General features: G+C 42.4%; 3 protein-coding genes across 4 annotated transcripts in view; all 3 read right to left on the reverse strand.

Moving 5' to 3' along the window:
• Positions 1-139: 139 nt before the first annotated feature.
• On the reverse strand, positions 140-5,149 carry nek2 (NIMA-related kinase 2). Its single transcript, XM_054761975.1, has 9 exons — positions 4,905-5,149; positions 4,307-4,524; positions 3,180-3,420; positions 3,024-3,106; positions 2,817-2,943; positions 2,510-2,747; positions 1,175-1,229; positions 935-1,008; positions 140-746 (listed from the first exon to the last, which is right to left on the reverse strand). Exons 1-9 carry the CDS (start codon positions 4,998-5,000, stop codon positions 568-570), a joined length of 1,311 nt encoding a protein of 436 aa, XP_054617950.1. The 5' UTR covers positions 5,001-5,149; the 3' UTR covers positions 140-567.
• Positions 5,150-5,453: 304 nt separating this feature from the next.
• On the reverse strand, positions 5,454-13,593 carry kif20a (kinesin family member 20A). Its single transcript, XM_054761850.1, has 19 exons — positions 13,370-13,593; positions 12,937-13,108; positions 12,422-12,550; positions 12,234-12,353; positions 12,002-12,140; positions 11,706-11,881; positions 11,534-11,624; positions 11,199-11,411; positions 9,819-9,930; positions 9,678-9,752; positions 9,464-9,607; positions 9,213-9,381; positions 8,993-9,142; positions 8,757-8,896; positions 8,574-8,676; positions 8,282-8,480; positions 7,005-7,090; positions 6,793-6,930; positions 5,454-6,335 (listed from the first exon to the last, which is right to left on the reverse strand). Exons 2-19 carry the CDS (start codon positions 13,102-13,104, stop codon positions 5,985-5,987), a joined length of 2,703 nt encoding a protein of 900 aa, XP_054617825.1. The 5' UTR covers positions 13,105-13,108; positions 13,370-13,593; the 3' UTR covers positions 5,454-5,984.
• Positions 13,594-15,919: 2,326 nt separating this feature from the next.
• The window catches only part of lpgat1 (lysophosphatidylglycerol acyltransferase 1), a 33,361-nt gene continuing 26,883 nt past the window's right edge, over positions 15,920-22,397 (reverse strand). Inside the window, exons 7-8 of one of the 2 annotated variants that reach the window (XM_054761913.1) lie at positions 18,791-18,897; positions 15,920-17,887 (exon numbers count right to left, since the gene is read on the reverse strand). In XM_054761913.1, the coding sequence (XP_054617888.1) occupies positions 17,736-17,887; positions 18,791-18,897 (259 nt within the window). In that variant the 3' untranslated portion in view covers positions 15,920-17,735. The remainder of the gene's footprint in view (positions 17,888-18,790; positions 18,898-22,397) is intronic. The other variant, XM_054761914.1, reaches the window with a different exon arrangement.

Raw genomic sequence — 22,397 nt, forward strand, 5'->3', positions numbered from 1 at the left:
TTTCGTCACGCATACAGCTATTTTTGTTTTTATTCAACATAATCATCACCAAGGGGAGTGACAAGTATCAAGAGTACAAAAATGTAAGAATGAACCCAATAACTCGCGAATGCATGACGTCACCTCAGTCGAAGTGGTGATGTGAAGGGATCGCTGATTTAGTTACTTTCAAACATATTTTCCCCAAATGTTATGTCGCATCCACGAAACAGGGAGTTATTTTTTAATGAGACAGCCGTTTTGAACATTTTTAATTCCAAATAATTACAAAATAATAGCTTGTTCATGATGCTGACAGTTGTGGTACACTGGTATTCCCTTGTGGCGGATACAGGTATTTAATGTAATTGTGGTAAATTAATGCCTCCTTGTGGCCGATGTCGGTACTTCTTGAATTCAATGCACATTTCACCTTTAGATTCCCTACAATCAAACTGCTGTCTACCTTGTATCTACAGCTTATCATTGGCAATAACTTATAAATAACACACACACACACACAGAACTTAATTTACACACAGTGATCCAACACTTAGCTAATATTTTCATGGCGTGACGACACAGCTGTCAGATGCGGAAACCAAGGAGCTTGCAGGCTCTCTCCACTTCGTTTAGGATTTGAGCATGTCGACTGATAATGTCCTCATGTGGCACCACACTCAGAGAGCGATCAGGCCGATGGTTCTCCTTGCTAGCCCCAGCAAAGTGGACCTTCTTCTTGCCAGGTAAGCAAATCTCCCACACGCCTAAGAGTAAAAAAATATTTAATATAAAAATTAACAAGACTCAGCAAGCACATTGTGTTTAATATTGAGGAAAAAGCTGTTTCATATGGTAAAATCTTTATTGACATCATAAAAAAATAACTTAAATGTAAAATTCCCATTGGCAACTCAGTGGAATGTGTCCTAAGGTCTTCATGTGATGTGCATACCTATGTCTTTGTCATAATGGGGGGTCTGCTCCCGCTTGTGTTGCAGATGGAAATTTCTCAGTAAACTCTCTGCCCTGAAACAAAACATTCCGAGTCATCCACATCACATTAAAATCCAAAGAACATGTTTTTTTTTTTTTTTTAAGAAGGTGAAGTAATACTTTAGTTGCCTTCTATTCAACCTTTGTGTATGAACATCAGTGCATTTTTTTTTTTTTTTTGTCCTTGAAAAGAAAATACCTCAATAGTTTCTCATCTGCCAGTCGTTCACGGACACACATCTCATGCTCTCTTCCTGAAAACAAAACAAAACAAAACAAAAAAGACAACAGCAATTGAACAAAAACTGAAAGTACATCATCTCAAATTTAGTGGAACATAAGTTGAACATAGTCCATTTTTGGAAAACACACTACCAGTCAAAAGTTTTAGAACACCCCAGTCTCCTGACAGAAGAGCAGTTCCAGTGGCAGATTACTATCACTGCCCTGCTCCACTGATAGAATGAGCAGACACACACAGGACTGGACTTATTATCCTTATTATGTATTATTATTATTATTATTATTATTATATTATGTATTATTGAAATTGAAGTGACCCGTTACGTATTTATTTATTATCTTTCTTAACGCTCCCATTTTGCTTTTTATTTTTATTTTTAAGGGATTACGCTTATTAGGACACTTTTGCCTTGGAGATAAATAAATTTAAATAAATTTTTAAATGTTAAGACGGTCTGCCTGTCTTCCATTGTTAATTGCCTTTTTCTCGCCATTTTTGTAGCAACACATAACTTTCTGCAGTACAATACTGTCGTACGACCGATGCTCACGAGGGTATAGTGCCACAGTGTGCGCCAAACACTGCTTTTATGCAGCCAGAGGAGGGACTAAGTACTCCAGAAACATTGGAGCAGCACCAGATGGCCTGATCAACCTCCCTTTTTGCAGAACAGCTTCACATTGTTGACCCATTTTGTGGTCCCTGAAAAAGGCCTTTTTTTGTAATTCTGAACTATACATTATTTTTCAGTTTCGGGTAACCTTATCTTTTGCTTTTCTTTTCTTTTTTTTTTTTCCGCTGGCAGTTCACCGCTTGTCTTTAAATCATTTCAACCTATTCACTGGACTTGAACGACTTGTACTGCAATAAATAACTGGAAAAATTGGGGTGTTCTGAAACTTTTGACCGGTATGTGTTTGGCTTTTGTGTTTGTGTACATTTGAGGAAAAATGTGACGATAGCCGTAGAACAGGAAGCGGAAACTGGTTAGTTAATAGCGTTTAAATAATATCACTTATGCATTTTCTATACCGCCTGGCCTCATTGGGGTCACGGGCGAGAAAAAGTCTATCCCAGCTGACTTCGGGCAAGAGGTGGGGTACAGGCTGGACTGGCCACCTGCCAATCACATTTTTTTTTTAAACCCACACGCACGGGGAGAACAGGCAAACTCCACACACAGATGCCCAAGTGGAGAACTGACTGTGAGGCCAACATGCAAAACTTTGCTGCGGAGTTAAACTGCGACTGGTGGCTCAACACAAAACCCAGAGATGGGTTCACACTCACTCTCCAGCATCTCCTCGCGTTCTTTCAGCGCCTTTTCTCGCTCTTTGAGTGCCTGCTCTCTGAGCCTGAGCTCCGCTGCTGCATGGGCGGGAGGTGACAACGCTTCTGCAGGCTTTTCAGGAGGACAGTCAGAGTCTGCTGACTTTCCCCGCTGGTGCTGCTTGCTCTGTTCTTTACTGACTGCTTCTGTCAGCAGGCTGCTCTGGAGGATGGACTCCACAGATGGCCTCAGGTAGTCCTGGAGATTACAGCAACAACACACCATGAGTTTTTAAACTAGGTTTATGGAAAAACAACAATTTCAAACCTTCAAGTTGAGCATTCTCTTGAGCAGGGTGTTTAATTCTTCAGAGTATCGAAATGGGATTCTGGAGAACTTTCCTTCTCGGATCTTCACTGCAAGCTCTTTTTGGTTACAGGCAGTAAAAGGTGGCCTGCAGAGTAGAGTACTGTATCACATACAATACTGTTACATATGTTATACTAACAGCTCAAGTAGGACAGAAGAACTTACGACAGTGCGCACAGCTCATACAGCAAACAGCCCAGAGACCAGATGTCAGACTTTTCATTGTACGACATCTGGTTCATTTGTTCCTGGAAGACAAAACGGAGCGTAAACAGATAGCCGCCATTCGCAAGTTGTTGCCAAACGCGCGAGAAAACCCACAGGAGACATGTAGTAGGGCGTCCCGACGAACGTCTTCGCAAAGCTGGTGTCGTGGTTGAGGATCCGGGCCAGGCCAAAGTCGCCCAGTTTCACGTTCTGCTTGACGTCCAGGAAGATGTTGGCCGGTTTCAGGTCCCGATGGAGGACGGTGGGCCTGCCGTCACTGCGCTTGTGGCACTCCTTTAATGCCAACATCAGCTGGGCCATGACACGCAGGATGAACGTCTCCTCCAAATAATGTCTGAGCAAACAAAACAAAACAAAAAAAAAGTGTTTTTAAAAACGGCACCAAGACTAACTGAAGTGAATACATCATCATACATACAGTATCATTTGAGGAAATGTATTTTGTTTTGTTTTGCCTAATGCTGTATTTCCTAAAATAACAACCGACACTCATAGACGCCGTACCTTGAATAAAAACGCCTATTTTCAATCTTCCTTACAAATTTAGTACCGTGGTTTTACAATGTGATATCATGTATTTAATGATTCTGGTTAAATGTCACAATATACTGATGGGTTTCATATAATAATAATATTATATGTTTTATGTATATTATATTTTATTAAATAAAATTTGTGCAAAAATCAAAAATATATATTAGAAAATTCAAAAAAATAAATTTATAAAAATTAGGGCCTTAACACTTTACCTAAAATGAATGCTTAATACTCTCTACTAATAGTTGAGTAAATAAACTCCACAGGCTCCTATATTAGGAAATATTTGTAATGAACATTTTTTGTTTAAATTTACGCTTGTACTTCTTTCATTAATCAGCAGTGTCTCTGCTGGTTGATAATGTTATTACAAAAATAGAATTGTACAAATAAAAGGCCTCTTCAAGCCAATAAACCTTAATGGAATAAATGCCTGGTATTCTTTGCAGTTGGGTGAACACACTCTTTGAGGAAATACAATATATTTTAGGGATGGACATTTGACTAAATTTCCTTAATTAATTGGGACAATTAGGGATACTGAATGAACAGTGCCTCTGCCAAGTCATGCAATCCATTTTCATCACATTATAGACATAAGGCACTTTGGTACCTTCACAAAGATGACAATGGAGACGAGAAGTTGTAGCTAACCTATAGAAAGTATACTGTATGGTGGTCACCTTTCCCTGATGCACCGGGCGATGAGGCTGGCCAGGTCTCCACCCTGGCAGTACTCCATGACGATGTACAGGGTGGTGTTGGTGCGGTCGATGATGCGGTCGTAGTATCTTACAATGTTGGGATGCTTCAGCTCCCTTAGGAGGTTGACCTCCGACACCAACATCTGCTTCTCACTCTCAGCCATTGTGCCATAGTCCAACTGCTTCCACACCAGCACCTTTTTTACACGATGACAGATATTTGGTTAAGACATATGGCAAAATTGAAGCACAATATATATGAAAAATAGGAACGTGCTGACTTCCTGGTTCACGTGATCCTCTCACAACAGTCATTTTAGACCTCAAGTATCGCTCGGTATTTTAGTTTTCAGTATTTTTTACCTTCTATTGTGTGTATATTTGAATTTTCAGGATTTAAAAAAAAACTACTATCGTGTGTAAATACACGAACATAACTAGTAAAGCAACAAATACCAGACACTTGTATGATAAGGTGTATGAAACCGGAAATAATATCGTGTGTTAGCGACAGCAGCACTGGCCAATATTTTATGAGCAGTGACTTTGTGCGTTAAAACAACCAATAGTTACTCACTTTGCCATCAGATTTTCGTCTTATTTTCTGGCATTTTCCATACGAACCAGAACCAATGGTGTGCAGCACCTCGTAATCACCAACTCGAGACGGCATCTTGATATTAGCAACACAAACTGCGCTGCGAACCACAAAATTTTACACTCGCACTTTCGCCTCTTATATTGACACAGCTGATGTTATAAATTATGTTTCCAAAATAAAACATAAGTCCACTCTCCACGTCCTCTCTTCTGGTGGTTTGTCTGTAGCTAAACAGAAACCACTGTGCTTTTAAATTCGGGTGCAAAAAAATCTCTCGATTGTGATTGGTCAGCGCTTATGCATAACGAGTTCTGATTGGTCAGAGAACGTTACTACTGGCGTGGTTGCCAAGCGCCGAGAAACCGCGAGAGTAAAGCGGTAAGTACCCAACCTGACCACTAGATGGGGCAAGATTCCGTTTTAACGCTTAGCTGTGCAGTACTGTAATTCGTGAATATTAAGTTAATTAATATTAAGCTAATTACTTTTAACGCATGACAAGTGATTTAAGCGAACAAAGGTTTTATTGTTACACAAAATAGATTTTGTATAATCATTCAATATTCTGAAATGCAGGAAGACAGCAAGAGTAATAGATGCAGACTGAATGTAACACAAATGTGACCTGCTTGTGTTTCTGTTGTTAGCAAGAATTGTTGCACAATGAAACAGACTGTACTTGGTATTGCATACAGACATGCTTTATGATCTACATTTGTAAAATGTGCAATTCATTTTGGTCTGGATAACAAAAGCTGTAACACACAACAAATTAAACCAACTCAGTGAGCACAAAACATGCAGGATAACTTTCAAAATGTGTTTGTGGTTTCTGTGCTCTAATGAAGTCAAGACCTGCGTCATTGAAGGCTAAATATACTGCAGGTAAATAGAGTTAAAGAACAAGAATGGATCAAAAAACAGAGATAAGCCTTATTAAAGCCAGAGAAGTATAACACCAGTTCCCTTGTTAGTTGGACACAACCTCTTTCAAAGCTTCATCATCAGAACTTCGGCAAGAAACTTTCAAAATAGTGAATAAAGACACACAGGTGTTCAATACTTCCCTCTGAGGATACGTGGGGTGGGGACAGGGCTTGGAGACTGCTGTCGTGACCTCAGGATCCGAGAATAAGGGGTTAGGTTTACATCTGCGTCGTTATGCATGTTGTATTTCCGAGTTGGTGTGCGTGTGGGAAACAAAGACTGGCAAAAAGGCTTCTTTTGTGGAGGCTTGTTCTCAGAGTCATTAGCCGTGGCGGCAGCGCCACAGCCCCGCTTCTTGCAGGACCCCGGTGTAGCGAAACCCACGCGGGGAAGCTGCAGCTGCACCGGCGCCTCCGCTTTGCGCCTCAAGTCGGCCTTGACAAGCGTCAGGCCGTTCTGTAGCTCCACCAGGATCTGGTCCTACAGAGTGAGTGAGTCAACAGGGTTAGACGCTGCCGCAGGAGAGTGGAGTGAAGGCGGAGTCACCCAGGGAACTTAAAGATGGCAAACCCTCCACATGCTATTGCACCACCCAATGCAGGAGTTCCATTAAACACAAATACATTAGTCTTAAAGCTGGTTGTGCATGTAAAAATGTTAGTGAAAATGAGAGGGAGAGAAAAAAAAAAAATCATATTGAGAAATCCATTGTGGAAAAAAAAAAAAAAGCTTTTAACATTTTGAATCATAATTTACGCGTAATAACTTGACTTCCAACCTCAAACTGTTTAACTAAAGACAGAAATGGCTTGTGTGGTATCTTGGAATTTCTATGATATGCTGTGATAAGTCAAATCGTACTACTGTACCTACAGTATCTGTTTCAGCTAGGCTACAGCGTTTTTACACAAAAAGTCACAGCGACGTCCACGTGTACCTGTTTCATTAGCGTTTCGTCGGCGGCGGACAAAGCCTGACGCAGCCTCTCGCCTCCTGTGTTGCGGCAGCAGGCGCGCTCACCGGACTGCAGGTCTGAACCCAGCCTCTGCAAGTCCACGCGCAGCTGATGCAGGTTCTGTTTGGATTCGGAAGGAGACACGTGTCAGTCACGATGACGAGGTGGGGGGCACGGATGTCCCATCTCCTTACCCTTTGACCCTCCTCCAGCTTGCGGTTAGCGGCAGCAGTGCCCGCCGAGCCTGGCCCCTCCAGCTGCATCTTCAGCTTTGACAACTCTGCAATGAGAAAGCGGAGTACGTAAGTCATTAGGCTGTGTTGGCCCGAAAACAAATGCAACCTCAAAAATGAGGTTTTATTTCATTCCTCCATGGAAAGAGGATCTTCCACACCAAACTCATCCAACCTTGCTTTGTGCACTGTGGAACATAAGAGGCCCTTCCCCAAACCGTTTTTTGGAAGCGTCGTGGGAAGACGAAGAATGCGTATGCGTAAGTGGTTCCGAGCATGTGGGCCGTGTTTCTTTACAGAGATAAGGCCACCTGCCAGCGTGCCTTGCACATTTACAGCATTTCGGCCTGCTTGAATGGGATCGTGACGACGTCTTGTTGTCGTAACGTATACAGCAGATCCACCGCGCCCATTCACGGTTCAACATTCACTCCTCGGCATATTCAGATTATTTTCTCTGCTTTAAATTGTAAATTAGATTTTTTTTAGAAATGGTAAATCAAATAAAAAGTGGTTTGCTGTCACTATCTGCAGGGGGCAAAAAAAGTGAGTGCTGCAGCTCTGAATCCAGCAGAGGGTGCTGTCTCTCAACATTATCCAGCAGAAGACATGCTGTGTAGCTGCATGTTTTCTAAGTAAAATACTGTACTGCATGCCTGCAATTGTTTAATGTGTAAAAGAATTTAAGGTGTGTTTAATAACAGAAGCATAAAATAGGGTTTACTTTAGAATACAGCTGCAACAATTGATCGATGAGTGGATTATCCAATTCATTGACAACTATTTTGGTTTTCGGTGAACAGTTTTATTTTGAAATGTAAATCCCCTCCGATTTCAGCCTCACAAATGGGAATATTTTTAAATTTCCTTGGTCTTCCACAAAAGCAGACCGACTGTATTTGTGTTTTAGGCAAAACAAGATATTTCCACACATCATCTTGGCTTTGGAAACAGCGACTGATATTTTTGCCTCTTTTCTGATATGTTGCGGGTCAAACCATTAACTGTTTGTGTTTGGTTCACATCATTTGGTCCGTCTCGGTCGGAAACGTTTACTCGATGAATCAAAACAACAAGCTTCAAATTCATCTACTAAATCTTCGTTATTTGCAGCCCTACTTTACAGTATTAAAAACAGGCAGTTTTCTGGCTTTTTATGAGTGCGTCCGTTATTGGCGGTTTTTCGCCATTCGCTGGAGGTCTTGAACGCCCCCCGATGGCACCGATGCATGCAGTACCTTGCGTCTTGCTTAGCAGCTCAGCACGACACTGGTCCAGCTCCTCGCGCAATCGGCTGAGATCCGTCTGGGCGGTGCGGCGCTTGGACCGCCGAGGCCCCTCGGGGGCCTGCTGCTGGGGTGGGGAGCTGGAGCCCTCTTCGTTGTTTCTCTGCTTCTTCAAGGCAGCGCTCAGCTCCTCAATCTCCTGGTCACGCTCCTGAGAGGCAAAGATGCAACGTGCAAAATTGGACTATTTACATTTCATCCCCAAATATTTCAAAAGATACTTCATTTGGTGGCAGTTTCTCACCTGTAGCTCTTGCGTGTAGAATTTTTTCAAATGTTTCTGCAGGATTTCTATCTTGTCCTCACAGCGTGCTTCTATCATAGCCCTCTCTCTGTCCAAGGTCTCACTATGGAAACACAAAGCATCTCAAGTTCAAGAGGTTATATCAGAGCATAAGTGCGAGTTGACTGTATGTCCTCCACACACCTGAAATCCTCTTCCATTCTCAGGACGTGCTCCATCATTTCTGAGACCGCCTCCTCCCTCACGTTGGCCTCAATAAGCTCCTTTTCTTCCTGCTGGCGCTGCAACTGTCTCTTTAGGAGGTCGATGGCCTGCAGCAAAGACTTAGTGAGGAAGAAATGATCAGTTAGACGTTCATGTAACTGAATGGGTCTCTTCCAGGTGTAAGACGTAGATAACAGATTGGCGTGATGCCGTACCTCTGTGTTCAACATTGTGATATCTCCATCTTCCACATCGCTCTCATCGGACTCTTCCTCCAACACACTGCTGTCGTTCCCGTTGGCTGGCTCACGCAAAAGAGACAGGATGTAGGCCACTCTGGTCTTTGTGGAGGGACCATGGACCAGCTGGAAGGAAATAAGGACAATGATTATCTCCCCATCTACGTGTGATATGCAGCGCTGGATGTTGTTTTACTTGGGAAGCAATGGCTGAGAACTTGAGTGCTTGGAGAGTCTCATCATAGACTGAGGCACATGTGTTGATGTTGACCACCATGCTGGAGGTTCCTCGCCCGCAGAAGAAGCCCTGAAGCACTCGGGTCAGCTTGCTGTCCCTGAAGGGCACCACTTGAGGGGGACGCGACCTGTGGATGTCGTCAAAACTTTGCAGCTCTTTAATCAGACAGCTTTAGAGTTGTTTTTTTTTAAAGAGAAAAGACCACGTACTTGTTTGTCTGGTTCTGCCTCAGAGCAGCAATACAGCGGCCCAGCGTCAACAGGGAGGCGTTGATGTTGTTGGCTTCCTTCATCCTTTCGCCGTTGCGCTGCTGTTTGCAGCGCTCCGACCCGGCTAGGTCACACACAGTCAGTCTACAAAAGACACACAACATGGTGAGTAACTGAACGGAAGGAACACAACATGAAAATTGCGGACGCTTACTCGCTGATGTCCATGTTTTGACCAGAATCTGCATCCGGGCGGATGTGCAGGACACGGATGGAGAAAATGCTGTGGCTGAGAAGTCAACAACAAATAACTGTTAGAGAACAAATTGATGCCATCAAAAAGAAAGGCTCCTACCTGCGGCTGGAGTTTTGGTTGAGGTGGGTGCTGGCAAAACTTTGGTTACAACGTCCAACCCTCAGAATCTTCCAGGCTTCCTCTGCACTGCGGACCTGGATCCACGTGAGGTCTGACAACACAACCAAAGGACATTTGTCTATTTATTATTGTATATGTGCAACATTAGCAGAAAATACACCAAAAGGTACTACTAGCCTCAACATTGTAGATGCATAATAAAATAGAAATCGGCCTTTACACAGACAAAAATGATCAGTGTCTTCTCCTGTTTATAAATGAATCAAATGTGCATGTCTTAGTATGCTAGTCGTCCCTTGTTTATTGGGGGTTAATTGGTTCCAGACCCAACCACGTTAAATGAATTCACACACTAGAGGAGTCAATGTTATAAATTAAATATTTTCCTAGTTAGAACATAGAAAACCTGTTTGTGAATACAGTTTTTCACATTATTAGAGCCCTGTAGACATGAAATAACACCCCTATAGTCACCTTTACACTCCTATGATTCATTGTTTACATCACATTATGCAACTCTTATGCTGCTGGGACTCGAGATGGCCGCTAGCTAGTGAGGTAACCTGTTAGCCTTGCATTTATTTATTTGACACTTAAAAAATCAAAAACTTACCACTTCCACATAGCCATGGCTGACATGCCATGACCGAGCGTCAAAGGGATAGTTGGGATTTTTTGACGTTATATCTGTCTCCTGCGCACTGTGCGTTCATGTGAATGTGACAAAGACACTCGCATCTACTTCCACTGTGGAACACATACGTAAACAAGATGTCGCGGAAGTAGATGTGAGCGTCTTCGTCATATTCAAATGAACGCACCGGCAACAGCGCGCGGGAATGCGGTGGGAGACATGTGTAACGCCAAGCGTTTTGTGATGTCTGATTTTTTTTGAGAAGCCATTTTTGTGATGCAAATGTTTTAAGCTTTTGAACGCATATTGTTTTGAGAAGCCAAACTCTTTACTTGATTGTCCTCAGCAACTAAGCAGAACTACGTTCTTCATCACGGAAATCTGACCAGAACTGGTCTGAGGAGACCGAGTGGGGGGTAAGTCGCTGTTATTGGACTGCAATGCTGACGGGGATGTCATACAACTTCATGTCAAAAAATCCCAACTACAGTATCCCTTGAAGGTAAGGTAATATCTCAATGTTTTGTGTCATGACTGTCACCTAGTGACAAGAACACCACATTTCACTTGTATTTCAGTATGTTTTGACTAATAACAGACCATATAGTCTACCACTAAACAGTGATCAATTATTAATCTCTGAAAAACCGTGATTTAGCAAGGGAGCAATAATCGAACTGCGATATTGCAAGGGACGACGGTATTGATGGCGCTATGGCGCTTACCCTTCACATAGGGATTGCCGTTCTTGTCGTCGCTCAGCCGCAGTGTTGGCCTCTTCCTCGGCTGCTTGGAGGGCGAGCCGTCCAGCAGGTCGTACAGGAACTCGTTGTAGATCTCGTAGAAAGACACCCAGATGGAGAACTGCACTCGTTCGTCCAGGTCGTTGTCGCCGCTCTGCGACAGGCTGTCAGGCTCCAGGCAAACACTGTCGCAGTCTGCAGAGTCAGACATTCTCCGTTATTAAGTTATTTTTTTATGAATCTCAACATTGGCATAAAAAGGGGTGTGTGCAGGCTGTTTTGCGCTTCGGGAAACCTCCGTCTTTAATCTTCCTCACCTTCCAGCTGGTTGGCAATGTTGCTTGTGGTAGAGAGACCTCCGATACCGCTGTCCCATGTTGAGGCGCCCCCTCGGCGAGAATTCTCATCCTGTAACACACAAAATCAATATCTTTTACATTCATGTGCAATTGCGCAGTGCTATTTTCACTGCGGATTAGATTGCCATACCTCTTTGAGCAGAGAGCATCGGCGCATTTCCTCCTCCTTGATCTCAGAGGGCTCCAAGCGCCTCACATCCCGGTACAAGACGGGCTTCAGGTCCATGGCGCCGTAGAGACGACCTTGGACTTTCCTGAAGAGAGATACTAAAGCTCGGGGCAGGAGGCCCGCCTCGCGACCAGTCCCTGCAACAAACACCAACATTTTAACAGAAAGTCCACGCAAAAGCGATGACAGTATCTGTTCAAAGTGGAACACTGAGGATATCAATGCATCCTTCAGCACGTAATAGACAATTATCTTACCTTGAATAGTGAAAGTCTTTCCAGAATTGGTAACACCGTAGGTGTACAGGAGCCTGTTCTCTCCTAGAAGCACATTTTTCACCATCTCCTTCATTGTGCACTCATAAAAGTGTTGCTGTGTCGTCTCTGGTCCCAGAATCTGATTCAGATGGGGAACAACAACAAGTGTGAGTATGACGATCCTTTTCTGTCTCTTAGAAAGGCCTCAATGGCTTGATCCAGATTCCCTTACCTTGGAGAATGTGAACTTGTGCATGCTCTGACAGATGCCCCTCTCTGCCATCTTCATGTTTTGGGAGCACTTGGGCGCTTTGAGCAGCAGAGTCTCATCATCTTGGACGTCCACACAACCCTACAGGGAGCAGCACATTATTAGAGACACAGAAAACAAACAAAATGGCTTTGGGTCTGAAATCAGACCTGTTCTTCTCCCCTTTCTCGCTCCAACTCTGTGAGGGGACGGATGCGCAGGAAGACCTTCACTCTTTCTGGGTCGCCTTTGACACCGCCACTGCCCGTCCTCATCAGTACTGGTTTCACAGCCATTTCCTGTAACACAAACTCATCAGGAGCTGAAAGAAGTGTGTGATTTGTGAATTTGCATGACAGCAAACAGTGGCTGTGGCGAAACATTTGGAATAAAATAAGACTAAACCCAGTGCAGTGCTGGCTCTTACCATCAGTGGCGCCGTTGGTTTATATCAAGTCATCTATGGCGTGAAAAGCAACAGCATTTGATGTTTCGAGTGGTAAAACAGTTGAAATCAACGGTACATTATCCAGTCCAAGTTATGACAAGACTTTCTCGTGCTATTGAATGAGGAGTAGTGTCCAAGCTTTGGACTGGTACGGTATATATGCAGAAAATACTTTTCTTTGTAGTATCTGCCATCTAATACCAAATGTTTACACGGGCATCTCAAAACAACTCTGACCTGCCCCATGGTGGACGGCCGGGGGTCCAGGCCGGGCGAAATGACCGAAATCTCAGGCAGACGAGGTCTTCCCAGGCCCCCAAGCTCCGCTGCCGTGGACTCAAACACAGCCATTTCCTCCTCTTCATCCAAAGGGGACATACACGGCGAGGACAAAAACAACGCCATTGACCTGTCGCAAACCACATGGATGTTAAAAAAACGTTTTGTTTTTTTAAGAGTTGCCACTATACTACTACCAATATTATCATCTATGTATTGGCGGCCGTGAGAGCATAACCCGGGCAGCACTTGATGGAAACAATATTTTTTGCAGTCACCACTTTGACTCCATATGCCACACTTTCATCGTATAAATATAATTAAATATGTTTTAAAACGCACTGTCCTTGTATTTAACAAGCATGTCAAGTACACTTTGATTTCACCTTACCTTGCCAGCTAAACGAGCAACGGATGAACGTCTGGTTTCTGCAACAAAAGTACCTTCGTCACTCTAAAACCGCTACACCTCAAACAACAACAAATGTCAAAAATATGGCATAAAATCCAGCTAACAGTATACAGCCCTTTTTGTTGTCGAAATACTCCAAAAACGACGACGTTCTTTTTCAAACAACGCGCCAGGAACGCCAGTTTATGGAACAGCTTTGAATAGACCGGCGTCACTGCGTGTCGACTCGCTGATTGGCTGAAGTTCTTGTCTTGTTGAAGTTGTCTGCTCTCTGACTGGATGTTACGAACCCCGAAGGTGCGCCACAAAAAACATTCCTTCCTAAAAGAGGAGCGCTTTTGGGAGGTTCCGGGCACATGTTGCAACGTTTGAACTGAACGTGGTGGCCTCTCGTTGTAAATACAATACATGTAATTGTTATTATTTAGGAGAAAAACATAAAAAGGAGGGCTGAGTGTAACAGTAAAGAACATACATTCAAACCAATTATTGGAGAACTTTACAGTATCTTTGCAGAGTTAGGTTTGCGTGAGGACTGTTTAATCCAGCTAATACCAGCATACAGTCACAAACTTGCAAATCCTGTGAAAACAGTGAAGAAGTGAACTAACAAAGGAAACCTGGAACTTTGGGACGTTTAGACTAAAGCACAAATCGGAGTGGGTTAGACTACAGGGCTGTCGCTCTGACATCTGTGGTTATGAAGTCATTCAAATGCCTCCTGTTGTTGGATCACCTGAAGGACATCACAGAACCCCTGCTGGATCTCCTGCAGTTTGCCTACAGATGGACCAAGACAGTGGATGATGCAGTCAACATGGGCTTACACTTCTGGCACATCTTGACAGTGCATGGAAGTATACAATGATCCTGTTTGTGGACTGCAGCTCTACTCTGCGTTCAACACCATCATCCCTGTCCTTCAAGCCCCTCCAGCTCACTGTTTTTCCTGCCATGTGCCATTTGATGTACAGTTTTCTGACAAGCAGAATGCAGCAGGTGATGCTGGGGCCAGCACAACTTGGAGCTGAACAAGCTCAGCACTGGAAAGATGATTGTGGACTTCAGAAAAAAACACTTTGGCACAGTTGCTCCTCACATTGTCCAACTAGCCTTTGTCAACTGTTGACACCATCAAGTCCTTGAGATCCATAATCTCTCAGGATCTGAAGTGGGGGGTGAACATCAACTCCATCCTCAAAAAGGCCCAACAGAGGATGCTGAGGAAACATGGCCTGCCACAGGAGCTGATGAGGCACTTTCACGCATCAGTCATTGAATCAGTGTTTTTACCTGCTTCCATCTTTATTGTCGTTAGTATAGGGGAGACCCAGGAGACTCTGCAGAACCACTGCAGCAACATGCAGCCAGGCCCTTTTGTTCTCCACAGCAGCATTTTGACAAAGATAGCTAGATGGACACACTTTATGAATCCTGTGAAGGAGATGGAATGATGTTTTATTGCTTCCTGTCACTGTTGGAGAGCCCACCAAAGCGTGATATTGAGGACCTTGGGGGGTCCATGCCCGTGAAATGGTTCATTGCAGGTGCCTCTGCAGAATACAGACTCAGCAGGCGAACACAAGTGCAACACCAAAGAGATGTGATTTTTTTGGTGCCTATTAGCGTTTTAGATTTTTATTTCTATGATGCTCAGTATTCAGTAGCCTTGCAGGTGTGGCTCGTTTTTCTTCAAAATGCAGCAATTCTGAATCATGTTGACATACTGTATATAATGCAGAAATATTGAAAACTAGCAATAAGTATCGCTAGAATGATGCAAAAGAAATTGTATCATATTTCCTTAAACAGTGGCCACTGCTGCAATGCATGCCCTAACTCAATTAATTACTGTGTGCATGAAGAAATAGATAGGCTATTCTCAGGTAAAGTAAAATGCATGCCGTTTACAGCGACATATTATATTTAAATAACTATACATGGTGAGCCAATAAAATGTTACCACTTTTTAATCATACACAAGTTTCACACAGTTCAGTAATTGATGACATGTTCAATTGAAGTTTGTGATGACATTTCCACACATTCTGTGCGGATACCTGAGGGAGAGAGTGTACTGCAACAACCCACAGACCATTGAGGCCCTGAAGACCAACATCTGTCAGGAAATGTGCATGTTGCAGCTGTAATCCACAGAAGAGGAGCGTGGGTTGAACATGTCATCAATTATTGAACTGTGTACAAAACAAGAGACAAAGTGGGAAACCTTTGGTATCAAATGTTAATTTGATGTTTCTGTGACAAATCTGTAAGTACAATTTTTGAATAAGTTCTCATTTCAAAAAGTTGTGTGTGATTAAAAAGCGGTAACATTTTATTGGCCCACCCTGTATATTAGATTTTATTTATCTGTGGAAAAAACAAAAATAAACATCTTTGCCAGTATAAACAAAAATAATATAAACTAAAATCACCTCAGAAAATAAAAAAGTAAAGCAAAATAAGGGAAAACTAAGTGATATTCTCATTCAGAAAAGCTGGGAAAATGTCTGGTTTTAAAGTGTGAAAGGTGCAAGTGAAAAAAAACATGTAACGGACAACCAGAACAAGGCATTTACGATATTTGATGTTTTATTCCAGCACAAGTTTTTTGTGTTGTAAAATGGCTGTGTAACTAGGAATTTAAAGGAGAAGTACAAAATGGGAAAATTACAGACAGATCTAGTATCATTTGTTTTCATTTCTATTGTGTTTATTTCCTAAAACCACATCTAGGAAAACATCACTTCCCTCCCTTCTTTGGAAAAACACAGTCATAAAAAAAAAAAAAACAACATCTGAAAAGGGCCAGTTAATGACACACTTAACATTTTTTAAAAATGTTTTTACCAGCTAAGTTAGGTAACCATTCTTTTCCTTTTTTTTCTCCTTTTTTTGCATTTCACACAGTTTCTCCCGACAGTGACACAGAATGGAGGCCAGCAACCACAAAAATGCATAAAAAAAAAAAAACGCACTTCTTTGATAATGATACCACTGCTGAACTTCTAATAATAATAATAATAATAATAATAATAATGATGATTTTCCAAATAAAAAGTTGCCTAAGCAAATTACAAATAAGTCAACCCAAACAAAATAAAAAGGCAGAAGTTTGACCCTCTTGTCCTCGCTGGCCCAATTTCAGCTCGACCACTTTGGAACCATTCATCCCAACTAGCAGGATTTCGACACAGGGAATACAAGGATAACTGCATGGTTTGGGAATGTGGTCTTCTAGTATGGCGGCTAAGGCTTAGAACAATTGAAGGTTCACACTGGCTCTCGTGGCTGCGTAGTAAAAACTTTCTGTTCAGGAACAGAAAAAGACAACAACACTGTACTTAGAGAAATAATTGTCTGAAAACAAAAAAACCCAAAAGAAAACAAAACAAAAGGGGGAAGGGTTATTCACAGACATTGAGAAATGTTGCTTCCATTACGAGGTATGTTATGTACAGAGGAGTTGTGTCATTAAAAATAAAATTTGTATACAGTAACACCGCATGAAGCATATTAAATCAGGGAGTGGAAAACGGGTGGAATAATAAAAAGAAAGGGGGCTGCTCCCACACACTGACACCAACACTTCTCGAACCCAATTGACTTTTTTTTTTTTTTAATGCTAATATGTTCCCTTGTGTTTGTGGACAACATATATGGCTTAAATCAGTGTAAAACTATGCAAGTGGGGGGGGGAAGAGAGGCTCTCAGTTTGCACATGGGTGTGTGTGTGTGTACAAGCGTGTATGTGAGCACACTGCACGTCCATACTGTCTCATCTCCTTCGTCCCTTCCAGTTTGACGCTGTTGAGCTAGGCTGCCAGTGTAAACATCATCGCCACACATGAGCTCAAAAACAACGACAAAAAAAAAAAAAGAAAATGTGCTGGCTGTCGTTGTGGAGAAATCACATACTCTTCTAGGCAGCTACCGTTCAGGAATATATCCTGGGATAGGGAGCAGTTTGGATCCTTAGTGCAATGTGGGCCAAGGAGGGGGGAGCACAGCGTCTCTTGTCCGCCGAAAGAAGTCCAGTGGGCGTCATGAAACAGGGCGGACTAAGGGTGGACTACGCTCGCGTAGTCAGACACACACTTCATGAAACGACGACGGAATTGTCTGGAGGAGTCCTGAGCCTCTAGTCTTCAAATGTATGACTGTGTGTATGTGTAAACATCAACATGACAGCTGTGATGTGTGAGGGCTGTAATTCATATATGTGTTGTTTCTTTCGTTTTTTTCCTCCTCAGGCTGCAGTCTTGCCACAAATGTACATTCATCCATCGAAAGGGGAAGGGCTGATCTGATCCCGAGGCGCTTCCTGCTCGCCTCGTAGGCGTACTCAAAACATACAGCAGTAGAGGTGCTGCAGGACGTTGTACCACACGTAGCCGGAGACGAACGCGAACGACTGGATGACGCACAGCCACACGGGGTCGAGCGTCATTTGCCGGGAGAAGGCTCGCTTCTGTCCATCCTGAGGCGGAAACGCTCCTGTGGACGGGAGCAAGGACGAGAGTGTGAGTCGACACATCTGGTGGGGATTAGAGCTATTTGCTTCAACTCAAATGTTGCACTTCGGTGTTTAAGCCTCTTTTATGCATGACCTCAGTTCAGCTAGCATCCAAGGATTAGATGTTTTGTTTTTTCTTTAGCTTTTTTGCAACACTCATTCCAAGAAAAATGCACCAGTATCAAACACACATCAGGAATAACAGATTTCAGCGTAACCACACGTGTTATTGGTTGTTATCAAAGATTTTTATATATATATATATATATATATATATATATAAAGTCTCATTGGCACTAGTCCCGGGACGATAATAAATGATTTCCATAGAACCATGTTCCATAGAACAACGGCAAAGACGGAGTGAGCTCTTTTTGTCATGGTGGGTGGAGGCGGGGTCAGCAGCATACACACAGAGTGCAGAAGAGTGTAATGTAGTAGAAATTAAATAGGTGCATTGTACTTTTCCTAAAAGTAATGGTAAAGTCTCATCTCGTTTTCGTAGACCCAATCTCGTTATCATCTCATCTCGTGAAGCGTGCGTCTCGTGACACCCCGACAATGTTGATAATGGATATATATATTGGGCATATATTTTTCCAAATTTACCTTCAAAAAAGAAACAGCGGAGAACATAATTACAAACAATATATATCATATTTAAGCAAAGTTGAAAAATCATGTCAGTGACCATTTAACTTGACGCTTTTCAACCTGGAATTGATTATTTTATGGGGAAAAATGACCTCTCAGTCCAAACCACCACCATGTTGCTAATTCCGAATTTTTTGTATACTTTTTTTTCATTGGGTCTCATTACATTTTGCATGCTTTGACATACGCATGTCACCCATGACCTCGAACTGCAAAAAGGGGCAACAGACCTGTGTCGTAGAAGTGGGCCAGCAACTCCTCTTTCTCCACAAACCTCTGATACAGCCAATCCGTCAGCGCTTCCTCCTCTACAGGAACCTCTTTAATAGGGTACATCCTGGCACACACACAGAAACACAAAGCACAAACACAAAATGGTCAGCAAACAGAATTTTGAGGTAAATACTGGACGTCAGCAGCAGAGCAGCAGAAGTCCATTTCTATTAAAAGCTGCCCAAGTCTGCTTCAGGAGGCTTGACTTATTTGTAGCCACAAGGGGGCCTCAGTGAGCTGCTGTGCTCCTGGTCACCTTCAAATAGAGGTTACAGACTCCTCCCCTCTGAGGAGCATTTCCTCTGCACTTAGTTTAATATTCCCGAGCATTTAAACGTCCGCCGCCTGTAAAAGGACATCTGTGCACAGGATCTGTAAGAGGAAGGCAATGAGCGATACAGTATTGATCCCGGTTAATATGTATTGACTAGTTAAAGCATTTACAGCGGGGGAACAGTAATATCACGTCTTTGCACTGCTGAGTAGGTTTATTGTGCCCTGCTGAGATAAGGTTATGATTGCTGACTCTAGCCCTGAAGCACAGGACTGCATGTAGACAACCAGAGTGTTACCCACTGGGCATCCATCCGCCAACTGTCCAATATTCAAATATTTTGACCGCCCTCATGTATCAAATAAGGTAACCAAAATATTAGAAACCCACAGAGTGAATCCTAACATTCTTTTTCTTAAGAGATGGCATCCTTTCCCAAATGGACGAGGAGGCCAGTTCAATTTGGCCTGCGTGCGTAATCATGGTTATAAGTCTCTCTGGTGGGGAAATTGAGAGAAAAAGTGTTGATGGAGGCTACAATGTCACAAAGGGTGAACATGAAGATAAGCCACCAGGCTGCGGGAGCAAAAAGTCACCTGTCCTGCTCCCCTTTATGTTTTTCTACTTAAGATAAAGCCTCCATGTGAGCCGATGAGGCCTCAAATCCCACAGAGCAGCCTTTACTTCTTTTCCTCTTTGACCTCCTACTCCTTTGAGGTAGTACAATTATAAAGTAAAAAAAAAAAATCTTAAGACATAAGATATTGTTTTCTGTAGACCTCCAATCCGCTTAAAGGCTCTTGCATGCGGCGCTTCAATCAGGGAGTAAGAAGACAATGAGGGACAATAGTAGTAGGAGGGTGCTTGATAATTGCTCCATTTACTCTTCAACCTGCTTCCTCTCTGGCTCAAGGCTGTCTTATGTTCCAGGAAATGATCAGGAACAATGGACATGACAGATGCTGAAGGCCTCAGCCGGAGGAAATAAAATGGCAAACAAGTTGATACTGAAGACTTTTTTTTAATTGCCATAAGGATGCATTGACACTGGACTAGTTAACTTGAAGCTATTAGAAGAAAATAAGCACTGCACTGACCCAGATATAAGACATAAGAGTGTTTTTCCCTAGAAAAAAGGCGGAAAAAGATGATTCATCTTAAATCTGGCATCTTAGCTAGTAAAGATTTTAGATGCAAACCAGCAGGTGGCACCAAACTGCTTTGCCCCGAGTCAAGAGCTTTTTTTCCTGTCACTCACACACACACACACACACACACACACACACACCAATAAAAGACACAGGGACCCGATGGATGACTCAAAGTGGGCACACAACAGAGTAGGAGTTATGCTAATTTTAAGATAATGGTGAGCAACCAGCAGCAAAGAAATATGATATCTCTTTTTATTGCAATCTAGTAGTCATTTCACTGATGTTGAAAACAAGTTTTTTTTGGTCTTTTGTCTTAAAAAATATTTTTTTCCAAAAGCAGGCCTTAAAAAGATGGGTCGTCTTACATTCGGGCCACTATGGTACTTTAGTGAACAAGCAGTAATAGAATGCGAGTACAGTGTGTCCCTCGTTTATAGCAGTTAACTGGTTCCAGACCTGACTGCGATAAGTAAATTTCCGCGAAGTAGGATTCAATATTAATAAATGGAATATTTTCGTAGAGCATAGAAAACTTGTTTGACTTTCTACATACAATTTTTTTTTTTTTTTTTACAATTATTAGATCCCTGTAGACATGAAATAACACCCCTGTAGTCATCTTTGCACTCCTATTATTATTTGCTTACAACACATTGCTCAACTCTTCGGCTGCAGGGACTCAACAGCCCCTAGCTAGCGAGTTAACCAGCTAGCCTCAAACTTATTTCTTCTAAACGTAAAAAGCCCAAAACATCCAAGGGCGTTATTAAAATATCTATTAAGTTACTGTGCATTGTTAAAAAGATCCCTAATAAATAGAAATGTTACATAACCCGTATTTTAGCGATGAAAAATCTGACACCGAGCGTGTAATTGTAATTTTTTCCCCCACACGATATCGGGTGTATTTTCATTCGTATACATGTTTGTTAAGATTACTTCATCTTCATTTTTGTATCGGATTTATATTCAGTGTTGGACCACATCAAGTATGTTTGCACTTGCCCAGGTCTGTGGGTTGATCACAGCTTTTGTCTTGACTCAATGTAAAAGCAATGGGGACCAAAGGCACTGTTTTCGGGTATAAAATGTAATATTATGGGTAGAGAAGTGAATGAGGTATTAAATTAAAGTTCAAGCCATGCCTTATCATACATAATTATTCACAGACTTGATTTTACAAATTTCAAAATGTAGTAACATTGCTATAATAAAGAGTCGGTGTCCGGTTGTTTCATGCACTCTAGTAGCAGGGGAACTCAATCTTTGTCTTCAACTGTTAAATAAAGTTGTGGGAAAATGTTGGCGTGGGGTGGTTGGCTAGTAAGGAAAGATGAACTCATTTTGTTTGCCCATGCTGTCCCTTCTCTGCGTACATACAGAATGTCGATGACACTTTGTCAATGCGACCAGCATGTGACCCGTTGTGTTAGGGAGGAAGTTAATGACTGCCTAAGGTGGGGGCGTCAACCTCTTTCTCAGTACACAGGTCACGAGTAAAGAGCTATAAAGTCACTGTCACAGGTGGTCATGAACTTCATGGTATGGACACAGTTGATAGCGGCTGAGCTGTCAGCAGGGTTAAAGTTTAAGGACAGATAAATGGCAAGATGAGCTGAACCAAGGGAGCTGAACCAAGGATTGACAATTTTGGGGGAAAAAGTTTGTCTAGAAGTTCCCAGTTGGCTACCTTTCAAAAGGAAAGTCAATCCGTCAAAACCTCAGAAATACACTGGAGCCTTAAAAATGAAATGGCCCAGAGGTGGTGCAATCTGGAAAGAGGCGATGCAACCAGAATTTCCCTCACAGCAAACCGCTATATGCGTTGTCACTGATCAAAAGTAAAGTCTTTGTCTTAACATTTTATGTCACATTCCTGTGGATGTGTTTCACCTAAAACAGGGGCGTCCAAACTTTTACCACATGCTAAAAAATGAAAGGATGCAAAAGGCCACTTTGATACTTTGTAAATCAATACATGTAAATATGGTAAGAAGTTTTACAACAGTACCTTGGTTAACGTCCGCCTCAGTTAGCATCCAAAATTTGTAATCATTTTTTCCATTTTCTTTATTAAAAGACAAGGTAGATGTTTATTGGTTTTGTGTTAACATTTTTGGGTGTCTGGAATGGATT

The sequence above is a fragment of the Dunckerocampus dactyliophorus genome, chromosome 19 (genome assembly GCF_027744805.1).
Source record: "Dunckerocampus dactyliophorus isolate RoL2022-P2 chromosome 19, RoL_Ddac_1.1, whole genome shotgun sequence".
Taxonomy (NCBI): Eukaryota; Metazoa; Chordata; class Actinopteri; order Syngnathiformes; family Syngnathidae; genus Dunckerocampus; species Dunckerocampus dactyliophorus.

Bases quoted from the DNA above. Each gene is read 5' to 3' on its own strand.
- nek2 (XM_054761975.1), bottom strand. From the start codon at position 5,000: ATGCCGTCTCGAGTTGGTGATTACGAGGTGCTGCACACCATTGGTTCT. The intron at 2,944-3,023 runs GTAAGTTCTTCT...TCTACTCTGCAG, and splicing joins TATGAGCTGTGCGCACTGTC to GCCACCTTTTACTGCCTGTA. The intron at 747-934 runs GTATGCACATCA...TTTTACTCTTAG, and splicing joins CCATTATGACAAAGACATAG to GCGTGTGGGAGATTTGCTTA.
- kif20a (XM_054761850.1), bottom strand. From the start codon at position 13,104: ATGGCGTTGTTTTTGTCCTCGCCGTGTATGTCCCCTTTGGATGAAGAG. The intron at 9,931-11,198 runs GTAAGCGCCATA...TTGTGTTGTCAG, and splicing joins CGGCAATCCCTATGTGAAGG to ACCTCACGTGGATCCAGGTC. The intron at 8,677-8,756 runs GTGTGTGGAGGA...GTGTTTCCATAG, and splicing joins AGAATGGAAGAGGATTTCAG to TGAGACCTTGGACAGAGAGA.